At 45.6% G+C, this 16066-nt stretch overlaps 1 protein-coding gene across 1 annotated transcript in view; it reads right to left on the bottom strand.

Annotated features, from left to right (window-relative positions):
- NLRC3 (NLR family CARD domain containing 3) overlaps positions 1-15828 on the bottom strand; it is a 38443-nt gene extending 22615 nt beyond the window's left edge. The window contains exons 1-4 of the mRNA XM_060786250.2: positions 15619-15828; positions 12320-14063; positions 9811-9897; positions 7563-7646 (exon numbers count right to left, since the gene is read on the bottom strand). Of these exons, the coding sequence (XP_060642233.2) occupies positions 7563-7646; positions 9811-9897; positions 12320-14063; positions 15619-15625 (1922 nt within the window). The 5' untranslated portion in view covers positions 15626-15828. The remainder of the gene's footprint in view (positions 1-7562; positions 7647-9810; positions 9898-12319; positions 14064-15618) is intronic.
- Positions 15829-16066: the final 238 nt, after the last annotated feature.

Raw genomic sequence — 16066 nt, 5'->3', positions numbered from 1 at the left:
AACAGAGACAACAGGTTGTTTAGTCTAACAACTGAAACCAATTGCCTTGCATAATTACATTTGGTTGTATACCACTTGAGAAGATGCTAGTGAAATGGGCTTTTGACTCTTCTCCGAAAGGTTATGATCTCTAAAAGGACATGAATACCATTTTCTAAAAGAATATTGAATAGAATTACCTTCAGAGTATAAGGTACGTATGAAACATGGGTGCATTTTGTATTTAGATTTGGGTCCGATTTCCAAGATATCTCATTCTATACATGCAGGTACTTCAAAATACAGAAAAAATCCCAAACCCTTCTGGTGCCAAGTATTTCAGATAAGGGATGCTCAACCTGAATATGTTTCTTTTTTTTCAAATGGGAAGGTAAGGGCACTTTGAAGGGTTTCTTTGTCCTTTTGTTTCCACTAATGAAGTAGAGGTTAAATCTTCATCACTATGATACTTCATCTTGTTGATGGGAAGCTTCCCTCTGGAGTAGAAATCATCTACCAGACAGATGGCAAGCTATTTAACCTCAGCAGACTGAAAGCCAAAATCAAAGTCACAGCAACATCTGTGATAGAACTCCAATATGCCGATGATAATGTAGTCTGTGCATATTCAGAAGAAGACCTACAAGCCATTCTAAACACCATTGCAGAAGCATACAACAAGCTTGGCTCTCATTGAAATTGAGAAAACCAAAGTGCTCTTCCAGCAGGCATCAGCCAATCCCTCTACAATGCCAGAAATACAGCTTAATGGTGTAACATTAGAAAATGTTGACCATTTCCGCTACCTTGGCAGCCACTTCTCCAGAAAAGTCAACATTTACACTGAAATACAACACTGCCTTAGGTCTGCGAGTGCAGCATTTTTCTGAATAAAGCAGAGAGTGTTTGAGGATCGGGACATACCTTGGTATTCCACCTTGTAGGAATACCAAGGTACTTGTCCTCCCAACCCTGCTATATGCCTGTGAAACGTGTACCATCTACAGATGTCACACTCAACGTCTGGAATGATTCCATCAGTGTTGCTTCTGAAAAATCCTGCAATCTCTTGGGAAGACAAGCGGACAAATGTCAGCGTGCTGAAAGAAGCAAAGACCACCACCATTGAAGCGATTGTGCCCAAATGGAGAGAAAGGCACCTTGGATCCTGGGGTGGAAGGAGGAATGAATGACGAGATGACTGAGGGAAGGGGAGGGTTGCCAGGTATACATAGGAATGAGAACATCTTGGAGTGGCAGCGGACTGTGATGGACTCCCAGAGGACGAATAACAATATAACATCAAACCTTATTGCTCAGCCAACCGCTGTCTTTGCTCAGGACCAACATCTCCTAACAGACAATTTTGCGGTAGACATTGCTGACCTAATGGTAAACAGAGGCAGATGGACCTCTAGGAGGGCGGTTTGTGACTCTTTGGCCCGAATCCTAGGAAAAAGACCACGGGAAATAAGACTGGAAGCCATAATATGGCTGCGGAGGGACTACCAGTCACCTGACCGCTCCACTCATCTTCTAATCACACCAGAAGACAACTTATGGCTTGGCGAGCTAATGGCAATGCGATCCTGCCTAAAGAAATGGGGCATTACCATCAGAAGGGTAGTTGTGGACCCTCATATACGCCCCCTCTTTGACACAGGGGTACCTTCCCGCCTTGTTCCACCAGGTCCCCGTGAGAAATCCACAGATAGCTCCCCGGTTAGGGCCTCCCCTCCAGGTTTGTACCAATTTGAGACCCCACCTGCCCCAGTTGTCGCCACACAATCAGCCACACTCTCCCGCCCAAGAACACTTCCCCTGTTCAGCCCACTCAGTTCCCTCGCTGATTCTCTGTCCACCTTAACATGGGAAGCATCCCTACCTGACACCCAAGGGAGATTATACTCCAGCCTTACTTCTTCTGAGAGCTGACTAGCCATAGATCCCAACCATGTAGAGGGGGAGGGGGGTCCGGAGGAGGGGGGCGCCATTCAGGTCGTGTGGGGGAGGAGATTTGCGGGTCACCAACACCCCAGGGAGAAGCGCAACAGAGTTCTTGCGACCCTGGAGAAGGTAGGAAGTGGTAGGCTCCATGGTAGTCCCCCCGGTCTCAAGGTCCTGCTGATTAATGCTAGATCCGTCAATGGTAAGACCACTGCCATTCAGGACTTGATCCTGGATGAGAGGGCGGATCTGGCGTGCATTACTGAGACCTGGTTGGATGAGCTGGGGGGAGTAAATCTCACTCAGTTGTGTCCACCAGGTTTCGGAGTGCATCAGCAGGCCAGACAAGGGGGGCGGGGAGGAGGGGTTGCAGTAGTCTTTCGGCAATCCATCGCCGTGGTCAGATGCACTGTTCCGCAGTCACCTGGGTTTGAGTGTGTCCACCTGAAGGTGGGGAACCGTGACTGTGTGGGGTTTCTGCTGGTGTACCGCTCACCCCGCGACCCAGCAGTTTCTCTGTCTGAGCTAGCAGAGGTAGTCTCCAATTCGGCCCTGACTTCCCAGCGCTGGGAGATTTTAACATCCATGCTGAGACCTCCTTGTCCGGCGCAGCTCAGGACTTTATGGCCGCCATGACGACCATAGGACTGTCACAAATTATATCTGGACTTACGCTCTAGCCCCCTTCTCGTATGCTTCATCACGGCCAGCTCCCCAGTGAACCAGGGAGATGGCCTGTCACGACGCAACGAGATGGGGCATTCGGGAGCGATCGTATCTATTGCCCTGGACATCTCCCTGTTGTAGAGATCCACCAAGGCGTCAATAGAGTCGCCAGGCTCCAAGGCAGGAATAACCCCAAGGTTCCTCAGGAATCCATCCGGATCCATCAGTCTCCTAGGGCAGACCATTTTAATCTGTCCTCCACCCCTGCGAAGGTTAAGGGACGCAGAGAGGCTGGACATACACTCGACCTAGTTTTTGTGGCGGACAGCGGAATGATCAGAGTGGAAGAACAAAACATCCTTCCGGTGTCACTATCTGATCAGTTTTAGACTCTCTGCGTCCCTTAACCTTCGCAGGGGTGGAGGACAGATTAAAATGGTCTGCCCTAGGAGACTGATGGATCCGGATGGATTCCTGAGGAACCTTGGGGTTATTCCTGCCTTGGAGCCTGGCGACTCTATTGACGCCTTGGTGGATCTCTACAACAGGGAGATGTCCAGGGCAATAGATACGATCGCTCCCGAATGCCCCATCTCGTTGCGTCGTGACAGGCCGTCTCCCTGGTTCACTGGGGAGCTGGCCGTGATGAAGCATACGAGAAGGGGGCTAGAGCGTAAGTGGAGGAGATCTCGGGACGTGTCTGATCAAGCACGGGCTAAAGCTATACGGGTGGCCAGGGAATCTTTCACGACCGCCCGCATAGCGTCTGCAGCAAATAGATCATCGGAGCTGTTTCGGGTTGCCGGGGAACTCCTTTAGCCACCTGTGGTGAAGGAGGCCCCTGACGACCCAGCAGCTCGGTGTTGCGATTTCGCACACCATTTTGCAGGCAAAGTTGCTCAGATACGCCTTGAGCTCGACTCCAATTTCATCACAGTGCCAGAAGAGGTGACGGAGGTATCTGCTTGTCCAATCTTGTGGGATTCTTTTAGGCTTGTTCTTCCTGAGACCGTGGAAGAGGTCCTTGGGGCTGTGAGGGCGACCACCTCGACCCTAGACCCTTGCCCTTCTTGGCTTATTAAATCTGCCAAGGAGAGGTTGGTTGATTGGTTTGCGTTGACCATTAACGCATCGTTGGAGCAAGGGATTTTTCCATCTAATCTGAAGCAGGCTGTGGTTCGTCCACTCCTCAAAAAGGCTTCCCTTGACTCCACGGTGATTAACAATTACAGGCCAATCTCCAATCTCCCTTTTTGGGTAAGGTGCTGGAGTGGGTGGTCGCCTCCCAGCTCCAGGGCTTTTTGGATGACATCAACTACCACACGTTCACTCCGGTCATCTGGAGAGGCCCTGCTCGTGATCCCGCCTGCGTCGCAAGCGCGCTTGGTGGGGACTTGAGACAGGGCCTTTTCTGTGGTGGCCCCCCGTCTCTGGAACGCCCTCCCAAAAGAGCTTAGACAGGCCCCTTCGCTGGCAGTCTTCAGAAAGAACTCGAAGACCTGGCTGTTCCGATGTGCCTTTTCAGATTAGGAACCCCAATACCAAGTCCTAGAAGCACTTTAGTAACTGAGATCACTGCACACCGCACACTGCACTTACTTATAATCCTACATACCTCCTGCCACATCAGCATTTTTAATCTTGTACCCACTACCCTGGCCTCGCCCAGTTTTATAGTGTCTTGACGTCTCGATGTATTGTTATTGCTGTTGTTTATTTTGCTTAACTGTTTTTAATTTGCTTCAGGTATTGTATTGTTGTATTGTGTTTTGAGGCCTTGGTCTGTGTAAGCCGCATCGAGTCCTACGGGAGATGCTAGTGGGGTACAAATAAAGTTATAATAATAATATAATAATAATAAGCGATGCTCCTCTGCCATCAACTCCATTGGACTGGCCACATTTTCCGGATGTCCAAAGATAACAGTTTCCCAAAGCAGTTGCTATATTCTCAACTTAAGAATGGAAAATGGAATGTTGGTGGACAGAAAAAGAGATTTAAAGATGGGCTCAAGGCTAACCTTAAAAACTGTGGCATCAACAGTGAGAACTGGGAAGCCTTGGCCCTTGAGCACTATAACTGGAGGTCAGCTGTGACCAGTAGTGCTGTGGAATTCAAAGAGCCATGAATGGAGGGTGAAAGGCTAACCTTGGGCTCAAGGCTACCCTTAAAAACTGTGGCATTGACAATGAGAACAGGGAAGCCTTGGTCCTTGAGCGCTCTAACTGGAGGTCAGCTGTGACCAGTCGTTCTGTGGAATAGGAAGAGGCACGAATGGAGGGCATGCCAAGAGTAAGGGAGTGTGTCAAGCCAACCCTGACCATTACCGACTTCTATCTGGAAAACAATGTCTACACTGTGGAAGAATGTGCAGATCAAGAATAGGGCTCCACAGTCACCTATGGACCCACCGCCAAGACACAACACTTGGAAGGCCATCATATTCAAACAACGAGGGATTGGCCAAGTATGTAAGTAAGTAAGCAGTTTCCTGGATTTACTTTTTCGTAGAGAAGAATGATGTTTGTCCTTCTCCAGTTCCTTGGCACCTCATCTCAAGAATGGTTGGATATCTGGCTCTAAAATATCCAGTTTTCAAAAAGAAGAACCATGGGGAGAATTTCGAGGTCCAAATTGAGTGCAGGGCCCTTCGTCAATTAATCCAAAATAGCCAGTCTCTTAATTGCCTCTAATTCATATACTTCCAATGTAGAATTCAACTTGGGGAGATTATAGCTGTGTAGGAGATTTTCTCAGCTTGATTTCTAGAGTTGATTGTTACCTATTTCCAAGTAACACAACGCTAGAAGATTGTTGTTTGGTAGAGTGGCAATTTGTTTAAAGTACCTTAATTGGGCACAATCTACTTTTGCTTTGACTGATGGCTACCCAGATTCGATATGCAGAAATGCTATGGGAGTTCCAGCTGGGAGAGAGATTACAGTCTTTGGAGAAACTCGTTCTGCAATATTTCCAAGGCTTTACATGTGTGAGTAACGAAGCCCCAGGTTTCAGCACCATAAAGCATCTGCACCAACATTTTACTACTGAACATTTTTAGAGCAAGTTCAATCAGTTGACTGCCCTGATTGTAGTAAAATTTCATCGCACCTCCTTTTGTTTTCTTGGCTTTTAGAATCATGACCTCCCTGTGCCATTTCCAGGAGAGAGATTCAGTAAAACAATTCCCAAATATTTGAATAGGTGGATTTGTGCTATGACATGTTGGTCTAAAATCCATTTATACCTGTGGCAGTGCCTACCTGTGGCTGTGGTAGCACAGCAGGTGAAATCACTAGCTGCAGAAAAACTGCTCACCAGAAGGTTGGCAGTTCGAAGCTGTGGATCAGATGAGCTCCCGCTGTTAGCTCTAGCTCCTACCAACCTAGTAGTTTGAAAATATGTAATGTGGGCAGATCAATAGGTACCGGCTCGGGAGGAAGGCAGAAGACACCCAGAAGCAGCCATGCCAGGAGAGTCTACAGACAACAGGTTCCTCAGCATGGAAAATGGAATGAGAGCACCTCCTCATGGTCAGAGTTGAGCATTGCCTCCAGTTGCCAGAGATGTAAAGGGAAACATTTGCCTTTGTTTGTGTATTATATGTTGATGTTCATTGTATAAAAGGCACTGAATGTTTGACTATATATGTGTGTATACTGTAATCCTCTCTGAGTTCCTTTGGGGAGAGAAAGAGGAATATAAATAAAGTCTATTATTATTAATAATACCAAAAACCACAACCTTGGCCTTGGAGTAATTTATTGACAGATATTCCTCTTGGCGAGCAGCGGATTAAACCACTGAGCTGCTGAACTTTCTGACTGAAAAGTTGGTAGTTCGAATCTGGGGAGTGGGGCAGGCTCCTGCTGTTAGGCCCAGCTTCTGCCAACCTAGCCATTCAAAACATGCAAATGTGAGTAGATCAATAGGTACCGCCTTGGCAGGATGGTAATGGCACTGGATGCAGTCATGTTGGCCATATGACATTGGAGGTGTCTATGGACAATGACAGCTCTTCAGCTTAGAAATGGAGATGAGCACCACCCCCCAGAGTCAGACACAACTGGACTTAATGTCAGGGGGAAACTTTTACCTTTTATTCCTCTTGGCAGGAGGTACTGAAAGCCTTCAAAAGATTTTTAAAACCCAACCGAGAGAGAATGAGATGAGTACTAAATCATCTGCATACATTCTCAAAAAATGATGGTAATGGTTCAGAAAATATCAGCAAGCTCCTTTGGTGCTAAGGATCTGGCTTTGCATCCTTGAAATCCTTTATGTTTGCGAAATGATTCCTTGCTAACTCCTTATCAGTCTGGATTTGCAATGGGATCCCCTTCTGCCTCCCATCTCTGCAGTTAGTTCTCTTCCGTTCCTCCCTGTACTGTCTATATGGGATATATGAGCAATAACTATCTTATCTGAAGATGACAGGCATCGAAACTAGCATGTGCAAAGCAGTTATTCTTCCATTGAGCTACTGAAGATTTCAGAAATGTATATAACTCATGGATGCAGAGACTGCTCCCTGCATGCAATCTCCTCTCTGCAGTCATTTAAGGCGGCATTTTTTTCTTCGTGTCAGGAGTGACTTGAGAAACTGCAAGTTGCTTCTGGTGTGAGAGAATTGGCCGTCTGCAAGGAAGTTGCCCAGGGGACACCCGGATATTTTGATGTTTTTCCATCCTTGGGGGGAGGCTTCTCTCATGTCCTCGCATGGAGAGCTGGAGCTGACAGAGGGAGCTCATCTGTGCTCTCCCTGGATTCGAACCTGTGACCTGTTGGTCTTCAGTCCTGCTGGCACAAGGGTTTAACCTATTGCACCACCGGGGGCTCCTAAGTGGGCAAATGAAATGAACTAAATGTCCTTAATTCTACCGTAAGGCCAGTAGTTGATGCCACAGGGCATGGAGACCATTCATAGCAAAGACATTTTGAACAGGGCAGTTCTCTTACGGAGTACTTACTCAAGTGCCAGCAGGCTTCGGTTGACCATCAAGGATCTGGCAAGAGCTTTGGCACCTTTGTCACCAATCTGATTTTCTGCCAAGCTGTCCAGAAGAGGAAAAAGAGGTTAAATCTCATATGTTTGTCTTATCTGCTGTTATAGGAGATGATTTAATATGGATAGCTTCCAGGCTTGTTGTGGCCCAACGGAAGGAAAATTGGCAATTTTTTAAGCCATGTTTCTGGAATAAAGTCAAATCTACTTACGGGTTTAAGAACTGGGTTTGAGCTGAGGGCCAGAGTCAGCTGCAAATAGCTTGGATTTGCAGTGGGTAGAAACTGCATTTAGGATTCTTTTGTGAGGTTTATATGATGTTGCATTTTCCTTTTTACAGATATCCAGGTTCCTTGTTCTGTATTTCAACTTAAGTATTTATAAACCTACAACCCAAAAAACCTACAACAACCCTATAAACCTATTATTTCTAAGCTACCTTGAATCTGCAGTTCACCGTCTTATGTCTAACTGAGATGTAAGAGTCATGGAATTACCATATATTTATATGTATAAGTTGACCCCATGTGTAAGTTGAGGGCGCATTTTGGAGCCAAACGTATAGGTTTTAGTATGACCTATGAATAAATTGAGTTGTTCTGCAGAGAGAGGAAAGTGGCAGCCTCATCTCAGGGGAGCAGCAACACTTGGCGGTCATAATTTTCCTTTCTAGACATCCAACAAGGCCACAAATGGCACCAAATTAGGGACAAAAATAGGAGGCAGATGCTTCTTTTAGGTGCTCCTGGGACAGACTAAGCACCTGACTTCAGAGCAGAGGATAGTTCTTTTTTAAAGTATGTTAAAGCCAAGCACCCCAATCTCTTTGGCAACACTAACTAAGGATTCTGAGAGTATAGTCCTTTGTTTCTAATTTCTTCAGACTCATACTAGATGAATGTCAATGGGAAAGTGTTTTCCCCCACCATTAACTTTTCCCTTCCAACAAAAGGATTTCCTGGAAAGTTACATACTGCAGCCATGAGACCTTGCAAATCAAGCCTATGTAGTGTAGTGGTTTGAGCGTTTGGACCATATATGGCCCTGTCTACACTGTCATATACAATACAGATCATCTGCTTTGAACTGGATTTTAGGGCAGTGTAGATCCAGCCTATGACTCTGGAAAGCAGGGTTTGATTACCGCTGAAGCTTTTGGAAACCCATTGGATAAGACCCAAAGTTGTAAATGTTACCTTTGGACATCTCACTGAGAAACAGGGGACATGCAAACATCTCCTTTGCATGAACTTCAATACTGGACATGGACAGTGCCTTTCCTTTCACAACATATTTGACTCATAAGGACCAGGTAAAAATCTGAAATCCGATCCCCAAGCAAATCAAGCATGAGTGGACTAGCTGCCAAAGTAGATATAACTGGCACTCAATTACCTGCATTTATTTAATAAATAAGCCAGCAATCAGAATGCATTCTTTAAAATTATGTATGGTGTAGTGATTTGAGCATTGGACTATGAGTATGGAGACCAGCTGTGGGAAACCCTGGGTTGTTGCAGGATGCTGGTTGTGAAATGATTTATAGTTTCAAAATCACAACCTCCCTGAACTGCTGCAAGCTAGATAGTTAGTCTCCCAGAAGCAACCATAAATACAGCCAAGTCCTTTCACAGCAAATATGTGCTTCAGCCTATCTATCAGCAGAGTCCAACTGCCAGCATCTGACCTTATCTACGCACTGTTTAGTAAACTCACGGATTCAGGTTTTCATCCAAAATATCTTCACCATTGCAATATATACAAATAGGATTTGCAGATCCACTCTCCTTGTACTTGCAAACAATTAGAGTCATCAGGTAGTCATATACGACATCAGGAGATACTCACATTGAGTCACACAGGAGAGAGGAAGATGGATTCCTTCATCCTCCTTATATAGCCACCTGCTGATAGGTCATTGGTAAGGGATACTGATTGATGCAACCTCTTTGCAATAACCCTCACATGGTTATGACCCAGCCATTACAGCACCTCCTTAGGTATTACATCATGACATTCAGAGTCATACACAGCTGCTATCAATATTCCACATGTTCATCAAATGGTATTTTTCTGTAATTAGAAATGCTGTTCCATTTCTATCTAACACAGGTGACCTTAGGCGAATCACATACTCTCATGACATGGTTGTCTTAGGGTCACTGCACATTGGAAACAAAAACAACAACAAATGGTTGGTGCATATGCATCACCTGATCTTTTGAATCTGGCAGTCCTTTCCACTCAAAACACTGCCCAGCAGGTCCATGGCATTGTCTTTAAATTGGTTGCAGTCCAGCCTGGATCAAATAAAAGGAAAAGAGAGAGAGAGAGAGAGCAACCTTATGGTGATACATCACAACAGGCTGTCGGGTTGTGTAGATGTGGCTGAAGTAATACTTGAATGGTCTAACAAGAGCAAATGGAGTTTGGGAAAGAATGAGAGCAGAGAAAAGGAACATGGTTCTCCCATAGTTGTGTCTCTCAAGGCCAAGTCATGGAGCCCTGATTGGCTTTGTCATAAAAACAAAAACAAGGCACAATTTACTGAAGTGATATTTGCCTTCACTGTTCGAATGTAGCACAAATCCTATGCAAAATCATACTACATATTTTTTACATTCATATTGAAATCTGAAACATATATATTATATCTTTATTGTCAGGGCCAAGCCCACTTTGAGTCTCAATTTCCTACTTCTAATCTTCCAAATGTATTTTGAGCAAATGGGCCACCACACAACCTAAGAATATACTGTTCTTTGGGAGGAGACCAACATTATTATTATTAATGTTTATTGTGTTTATTTAGACCCTGCCTTTTCTCTCCACAAAGGAGACCCAAAGTGGCTTACATTAAAAATCTTTCAATATGATTAAAATACACAAATATACAAACATAAAACAAAGAATTAAACGCCAATGGCATTAAAATATATATTAACAGTTAAGTCCATAAAACTGATCAAAAACACAAGATGGATGGGTCAGAGGGTTTGGATGTTGTATCAGCCATGTATAGATGAATGACACCCAACTTTTCCTTTTTTGCATCAAATTCAGACCTTGATAAAAGTTCTAAATTAGGGTTTCCAGAATCCTGTTGGACAGTATGCATAGTGGCCAAGCCATGCAATCTGTGGATGATGGGGGCTGTTCAAATCCAGGTGATGCAGAAAGGACTGGAAGATGTACCTGATAGTTCAGTTCATGCCAAATGGAAATTCACTTCCTCTGAGAAAAACAGGTAACTGATCAATCTGGTTCTATTTTAATACTTATTCAAACACTTTTAAATAAGCATCTCACAGTTTACAACTGAAGGGCATGAGAAAACGACTGCAAGAAAGCTATATGGAAATGTACACCTCATTTCAGATCATCGTGGCCAATCCGAAGTTTCTGGGAAACACGAAAGTAGGACAAAGAGGTAATCGCTTTCCCACCAGGATGCCCAGCAGCAGATACTCAGTGTCACATTTATTATTCAGTTCATTTATATCCTGCCTTTTCAAGATGGCTCTACCAATGGATACAGAGAGTTCCATTTAACTAATATTCAGATGCCCACTGAGTCACCACAGTCCTCCGTGTAATTTTCAAAACACCTACAATCATGTGCCTTCCCTTCAAGAATAATTGCAACTCCCTACGGCCAAGATCCTACGCCTCTTCAACAGACCACAAGCACCCAGAATTATATCCCACTTCCCCTTATGGTGGATAGTAATGTAGGACAATAAATGCACGTTGGAGGCCATTTTAAATACTGTATTGTTCTTTCTTTCTTTTTCTTTTACACTACAAACGAGATATGTGCAGTGTGCCTAATAGGGATTTATTCATTAGTTCACACAAACATTCTTCATCTATCTTCCACTGGCAATGTGTCTGCGTCAAACAGTTTGCCCATGTCTGATATATATATATATATATAGAGAGAGAGAGAGAGAGAGAGAGAGAATATAGTGTGTGTGTGCGTGTGTGTGTGTGTGTATAGGTAAAGGTTTTCCCCTGACAGTCGTGTCTGACTCTGGGGGTTGATGCTCAACTCCATTTCTAAGCAGAAGAGCCGGCATTGTCCATAGACACTTCCAAGGTCATGTGGCCAGCATGACTGCATAGAGTGCTGTTACCTTCCCGCTGGAGTGGTACCTATTAATTTACTCACATTTGCATGTTTTTGAATTGCTAGGTTGGCAGGAGCTAGGACTAACAGCAGGAACTCATGCTGCTCCCTGGATTCTAACCTGCAGCCTTTTGGTCAACAAGTTCAGCAGCTCAGTGGTTTAACCCATTGCGCCACCAAGGGCTGATATATATATATACATTTCTTGGTGTTCCATGAGAAATTTTTGCTTCAAAAAGGGCTCCATGGCTGAAAAAGTTTAAGAACCCCTGGTCTAGAGAAACTGGACCAGATATCTAGTAATATGTCAGCAATAGGATTCTGCTCTGAGAGCCCCATCCTGACTCAGCTGCCATCAAACCAGTCTCTGCAGTTAATTTCGTGGCAAATGCAGGAGACATGTCCTGAGAAATGCTACTAGAACACTACTAGAATGCTACTAGCCATACTGCCCGGAAACCACACAACACCCCAACACTCAACTTTGTTCCTGGTTCATACTCACTCAGAATGAAGTCCTACTGCTGAGAACACACTTGGGGACCACACCATGGTGAATCTTGGCCCATGTCCTCATCTGTGGTGTCACTTACCTGAGCTTGTTGCAATAGAGCAGCTGGGAGAGAAGGTTTTGGAGGGCATGGTAAGTGAGGCAGCTGGAGAGGTTTGCCTCCTCCGCACACACCTCTGAGGTCTGCAGAACATAAGCCAAGGCAGAGCAATTAACTGGCGTCAGCATTCCAGCCAGATTCTCGTTCTTCATAGCGTCCTCAATGATGCCAGTGACCTCTGTGTGCTGGATCTCGTGGAAGCATCTCATGAGGTTCACCGTCCGGCAGGAAACCGCTTGGTCCAAACCCAGGAGGTTCTGGAGCAGGCTGATGGCGTGGCTCCGGTAACTGTGGTGTTCCTCCCTCACCAAGAACCAATCAGACAGGACTTTGTTCACCTGTGGAGAGAGGAAGCCGGCAAGGAAGCGCACAAAGACATCCAGGTGTCCATCCTCAGACTGCAGGGACTTCTGCATGGCATTTTTGAAGTGGTTGAGGAAGCCCAGCTTGGGCCAAGACATCCCGCTCTCAACAAAGAGGTCAAAAAGGGCCCGTTTGGAAGCCATATAATAATAAGCAGCTGCCAGGAATTCCTGAAACGTTAAGTGGGGGAAATAGTAAAGGGTGGAGAGCGGAGTCTCTTCCTTCATCAAGAGCCTGTTGCTCAAGCTGATGTGAAGAGACAAGAAGTCCACACCGTAGGCCTTCATGTCCTGCTCATGAAAGATGTATTTCTTCTTGATCAGGCTGTAGAAGGCCAATCGGCCCAAACAACTCATCGTTTTTTTGCAATTTTGCTCCGCCTGCTCTATCCTGGGAACTTCATTTTGCTTCCCTGTCCCTTCGCTACACAGTGCCATTTTAAAGAAGTGTGAATAGATTTCTGACAAAGTCTTCGGAACAGCTAACATTTCAGGAGAGCCCTTGGCACTCTTTAAGAAGTATCCGATGGAGGATCCACAGATCCTGCAAAATGCTGGTACTGTGCACATGATATATAAAGGCTTGTTCCCCTTGAGAAGATGCATCACGTCATCTGATAAGTTTGAGTCCTCGATGAACATGTGGTCTAAATAGTCCTTGATTTCTGCCTCTCCAAAACCTTGGATTTCAGTCATCCTGTCCACCAGGCCGCCTGGGATCTGGCTAGCTGCAGTAGGCCGGGAGGTGACCCAAACCGAAATGTCACGCAACAAGTTTCCTCGGATGATGTTGGTGATCAGGTTTTCCACCTGGACCTCCTTGCGAAGGTCTGTGCAAACAGCGGCGTTGGAAAAATCTAAGCGCGTTTTAAATTCATCCAAGCCATCCAGAATCAGAAGAGTCTGGGGTGTGTCCACGAAAGAGAGAAGGCTCAGGTCCACTAAGCGGGGAGATGCCAAGTGGATCAGCCTCTCGGCAGAGAGCCTATCATATGCATTCAGTTCCCGGAAGGTGAGAGGCAACACAAACACAAAGTCCTTGCCCAGCTCGCCTTTCCCCCAAGCATGGACAAAGAGCCTGGCCAATGTGCTCTTGCCGATGCCGCTGACCCCGATGGTCACCGAAACCCGTGGAGGGATGCTGAGCTTGGAGAGAGGCAAGAAGAGCTTCTCCAAGGAGATTTGCTTGGAGGCATTCCTCGTGCCTTTTGTGGTTTCGATCTGGACAAAGTCATGCTGCTTCTGCTGGAGGTCGGTCAGTCCTTCTACCAGAAGGAGGTCAGTCAGTCTCCCCAAGGGAACAAACTCGGTGCTCGGGCCACACCAGGCCGGAAGGGTTTCTATGTGCTTCTGCAGCATCGCCTCTGCAAAGAAAAGAATCAGAAGAGAAGAAGACATTGGCAAGAGAGAGAAGGACCTTATTTGGACATCCTAGAATTTTCTTGTCACTATTTTCCCCATTCTCATGACTTCTAATAGACAAGGTTCACAAGAAATCTACTCAAGGATCATTCCTTGGGTTCACTGGGAAATGGAAATCAGAGTGGTCCTATGGCTCAAGTAGAAAATGGGCAACCTCCAACCCTTCTAGATTATTGCTTCTTAAACTGTGGGCCCTAACTCAAATGGGGTCCCCTTACATCAATGCTGGTGTCACAAAAGATTTGGCAACAGGAAAAGATTTCTGTTTGCAACAATGTGCTGAGTTTTCCATCCAAACTTTCCGCACCCAAGAACAAACCTTGCTAGGAGTCTAGGTTCTCCAGCACAATGATATGGTCTCCCTGCAGCATGGAATCACAAGAGTTGTAGTTATTGGGACACCAGAACCCTTTGGCAGAGAAAGCTAAAAACCTTGAAAAACTGCAACTTCTGTGATTGCAAAGTATTGAGTTTTGGCAGTGAAAGTATTGTCAAACTGTATTTACTCTGCAGTAGAGTTGTGTACTGAATTCATTTCTCCCGTTTCTTTCATTTCATCAGGAGCACGAAACGGTAAGCCACCTCCCCACATGAAAATCAGCTCGACCTGAAAGCAAGCTGGAGCCGATTCCATCTCCAAGCCTGCTTTCACCTGCAGCTGAGTGTCTCCCAGAACTTGCCTCCTTGCTTTGGAAAGAGAGTGTCCGGATGCCTGACCACTGTCTCCCAAAGCAGTTGCTGTACTCCAAACTCAAGAATGGAAAACAGAATGTTGGTGGGCAGGAAAAGAGATTTAAAGATGGGCTCAAAGCCAATCTTAAGAACTCTTGTATATACACTGAGAACTGGGAAGCCTTGATCCTTGAGTGCTCCAGCTGGAGGTCAGTGGTGACCAGCAGTGCTGTAGAATGTGAAGAGGCATGAATGGAGGGCGAAAGAGAGAAAGCCAACCCTGACCGGGACCGCCTTCCACCTGGAAACCAATGCCCTCACTGCTGGAAAAGATGCAGGTCAAGAATCGGGCTCCACAGTCACCTACGGACCCACCGCCAGTACACCGATCTTGGAAGATGATCCTACTTGGACAACCAGGGATTGCCTAAGTAACTAAGTAAAGCATATGTGGCATGAAGGCACTGGCAGGTGCGGGGTACTTTATGGGCCTGCATGCCACACGTGCCCTCTCTTTATAAAGAAAGTGTGTGTGTGGCGTGGCATGCAGGCACAGAAAGTGTGCGCACTTGCAGTGCCTGCAGCTGAACACCTCTTACTCTTACTCATGCACTCCAGACCACACGTACACTCTCTTTCCAAGGAGATTTCGGGAGGCTCCCCAAAAATGGATTGGGACTCCCACTGAAAGCTGGGACACGAAACGAGTCAAGGTTTACCCTGAATACACAACCCTACTCTGCAGTGAAGATGCACCCCTAGACGTTTTCAATTAAAAGGGGGAGGTAAGCATAGGTTATCAGGATCACCTGCCACTCCACTCACCATCCATCAGAGGTTTGCTATAGTCAGATGGAAAAGTGCCGTATCAATCACAGGCTCTGGATCCAGGAAAGACTCCACTGTTCCCTCTTTGTTGTCATCCGCATCTTGCACGAGGAGGACCTCTAGACTAGTCTTTATCCATTGTTCTTGGTAGGAGTGTCCAACTGAAAGAGAGAAAATAGCATTGACTTGAAGGATCAGCGGTATATATCCCAGTTGCTTAGCACTCCATCAGTTCATTTTCTGGCTTTGATGATTCCTGTTTGCCAGGGCATTGGACTGGAGGATGATGACCTTGGGGATGTCTGCCAACTTGATCATTCTATGAGTTTCAATCACTGGCATTTCAACAGCTGGAACTGTTGAAATATATATATATATATATATGCATACTGACTTAGTGGAATATAGATTATGAGAATGATAATAGAATACCCAAAATACAGGT

Source organism: Anolis sagrei, chromosome X (genome assembly GCF_037176765.1).
Source record: "Anolis sagrei isolate rAnoSag1 chromosome X, rAnoSag1.mat, whole genome shotgun sequence".
NCBI lineage: Eukaryota > Metazoa > Chordata > Lepidosauria > Squamata > Dactyloidae > Anolis > Anolis sagrei.
The sequence above is the reverse complement of the archived record's forward strand: the minus strand, read 5'-3'. Positions and strand labels throughout refer to the sequence as shown.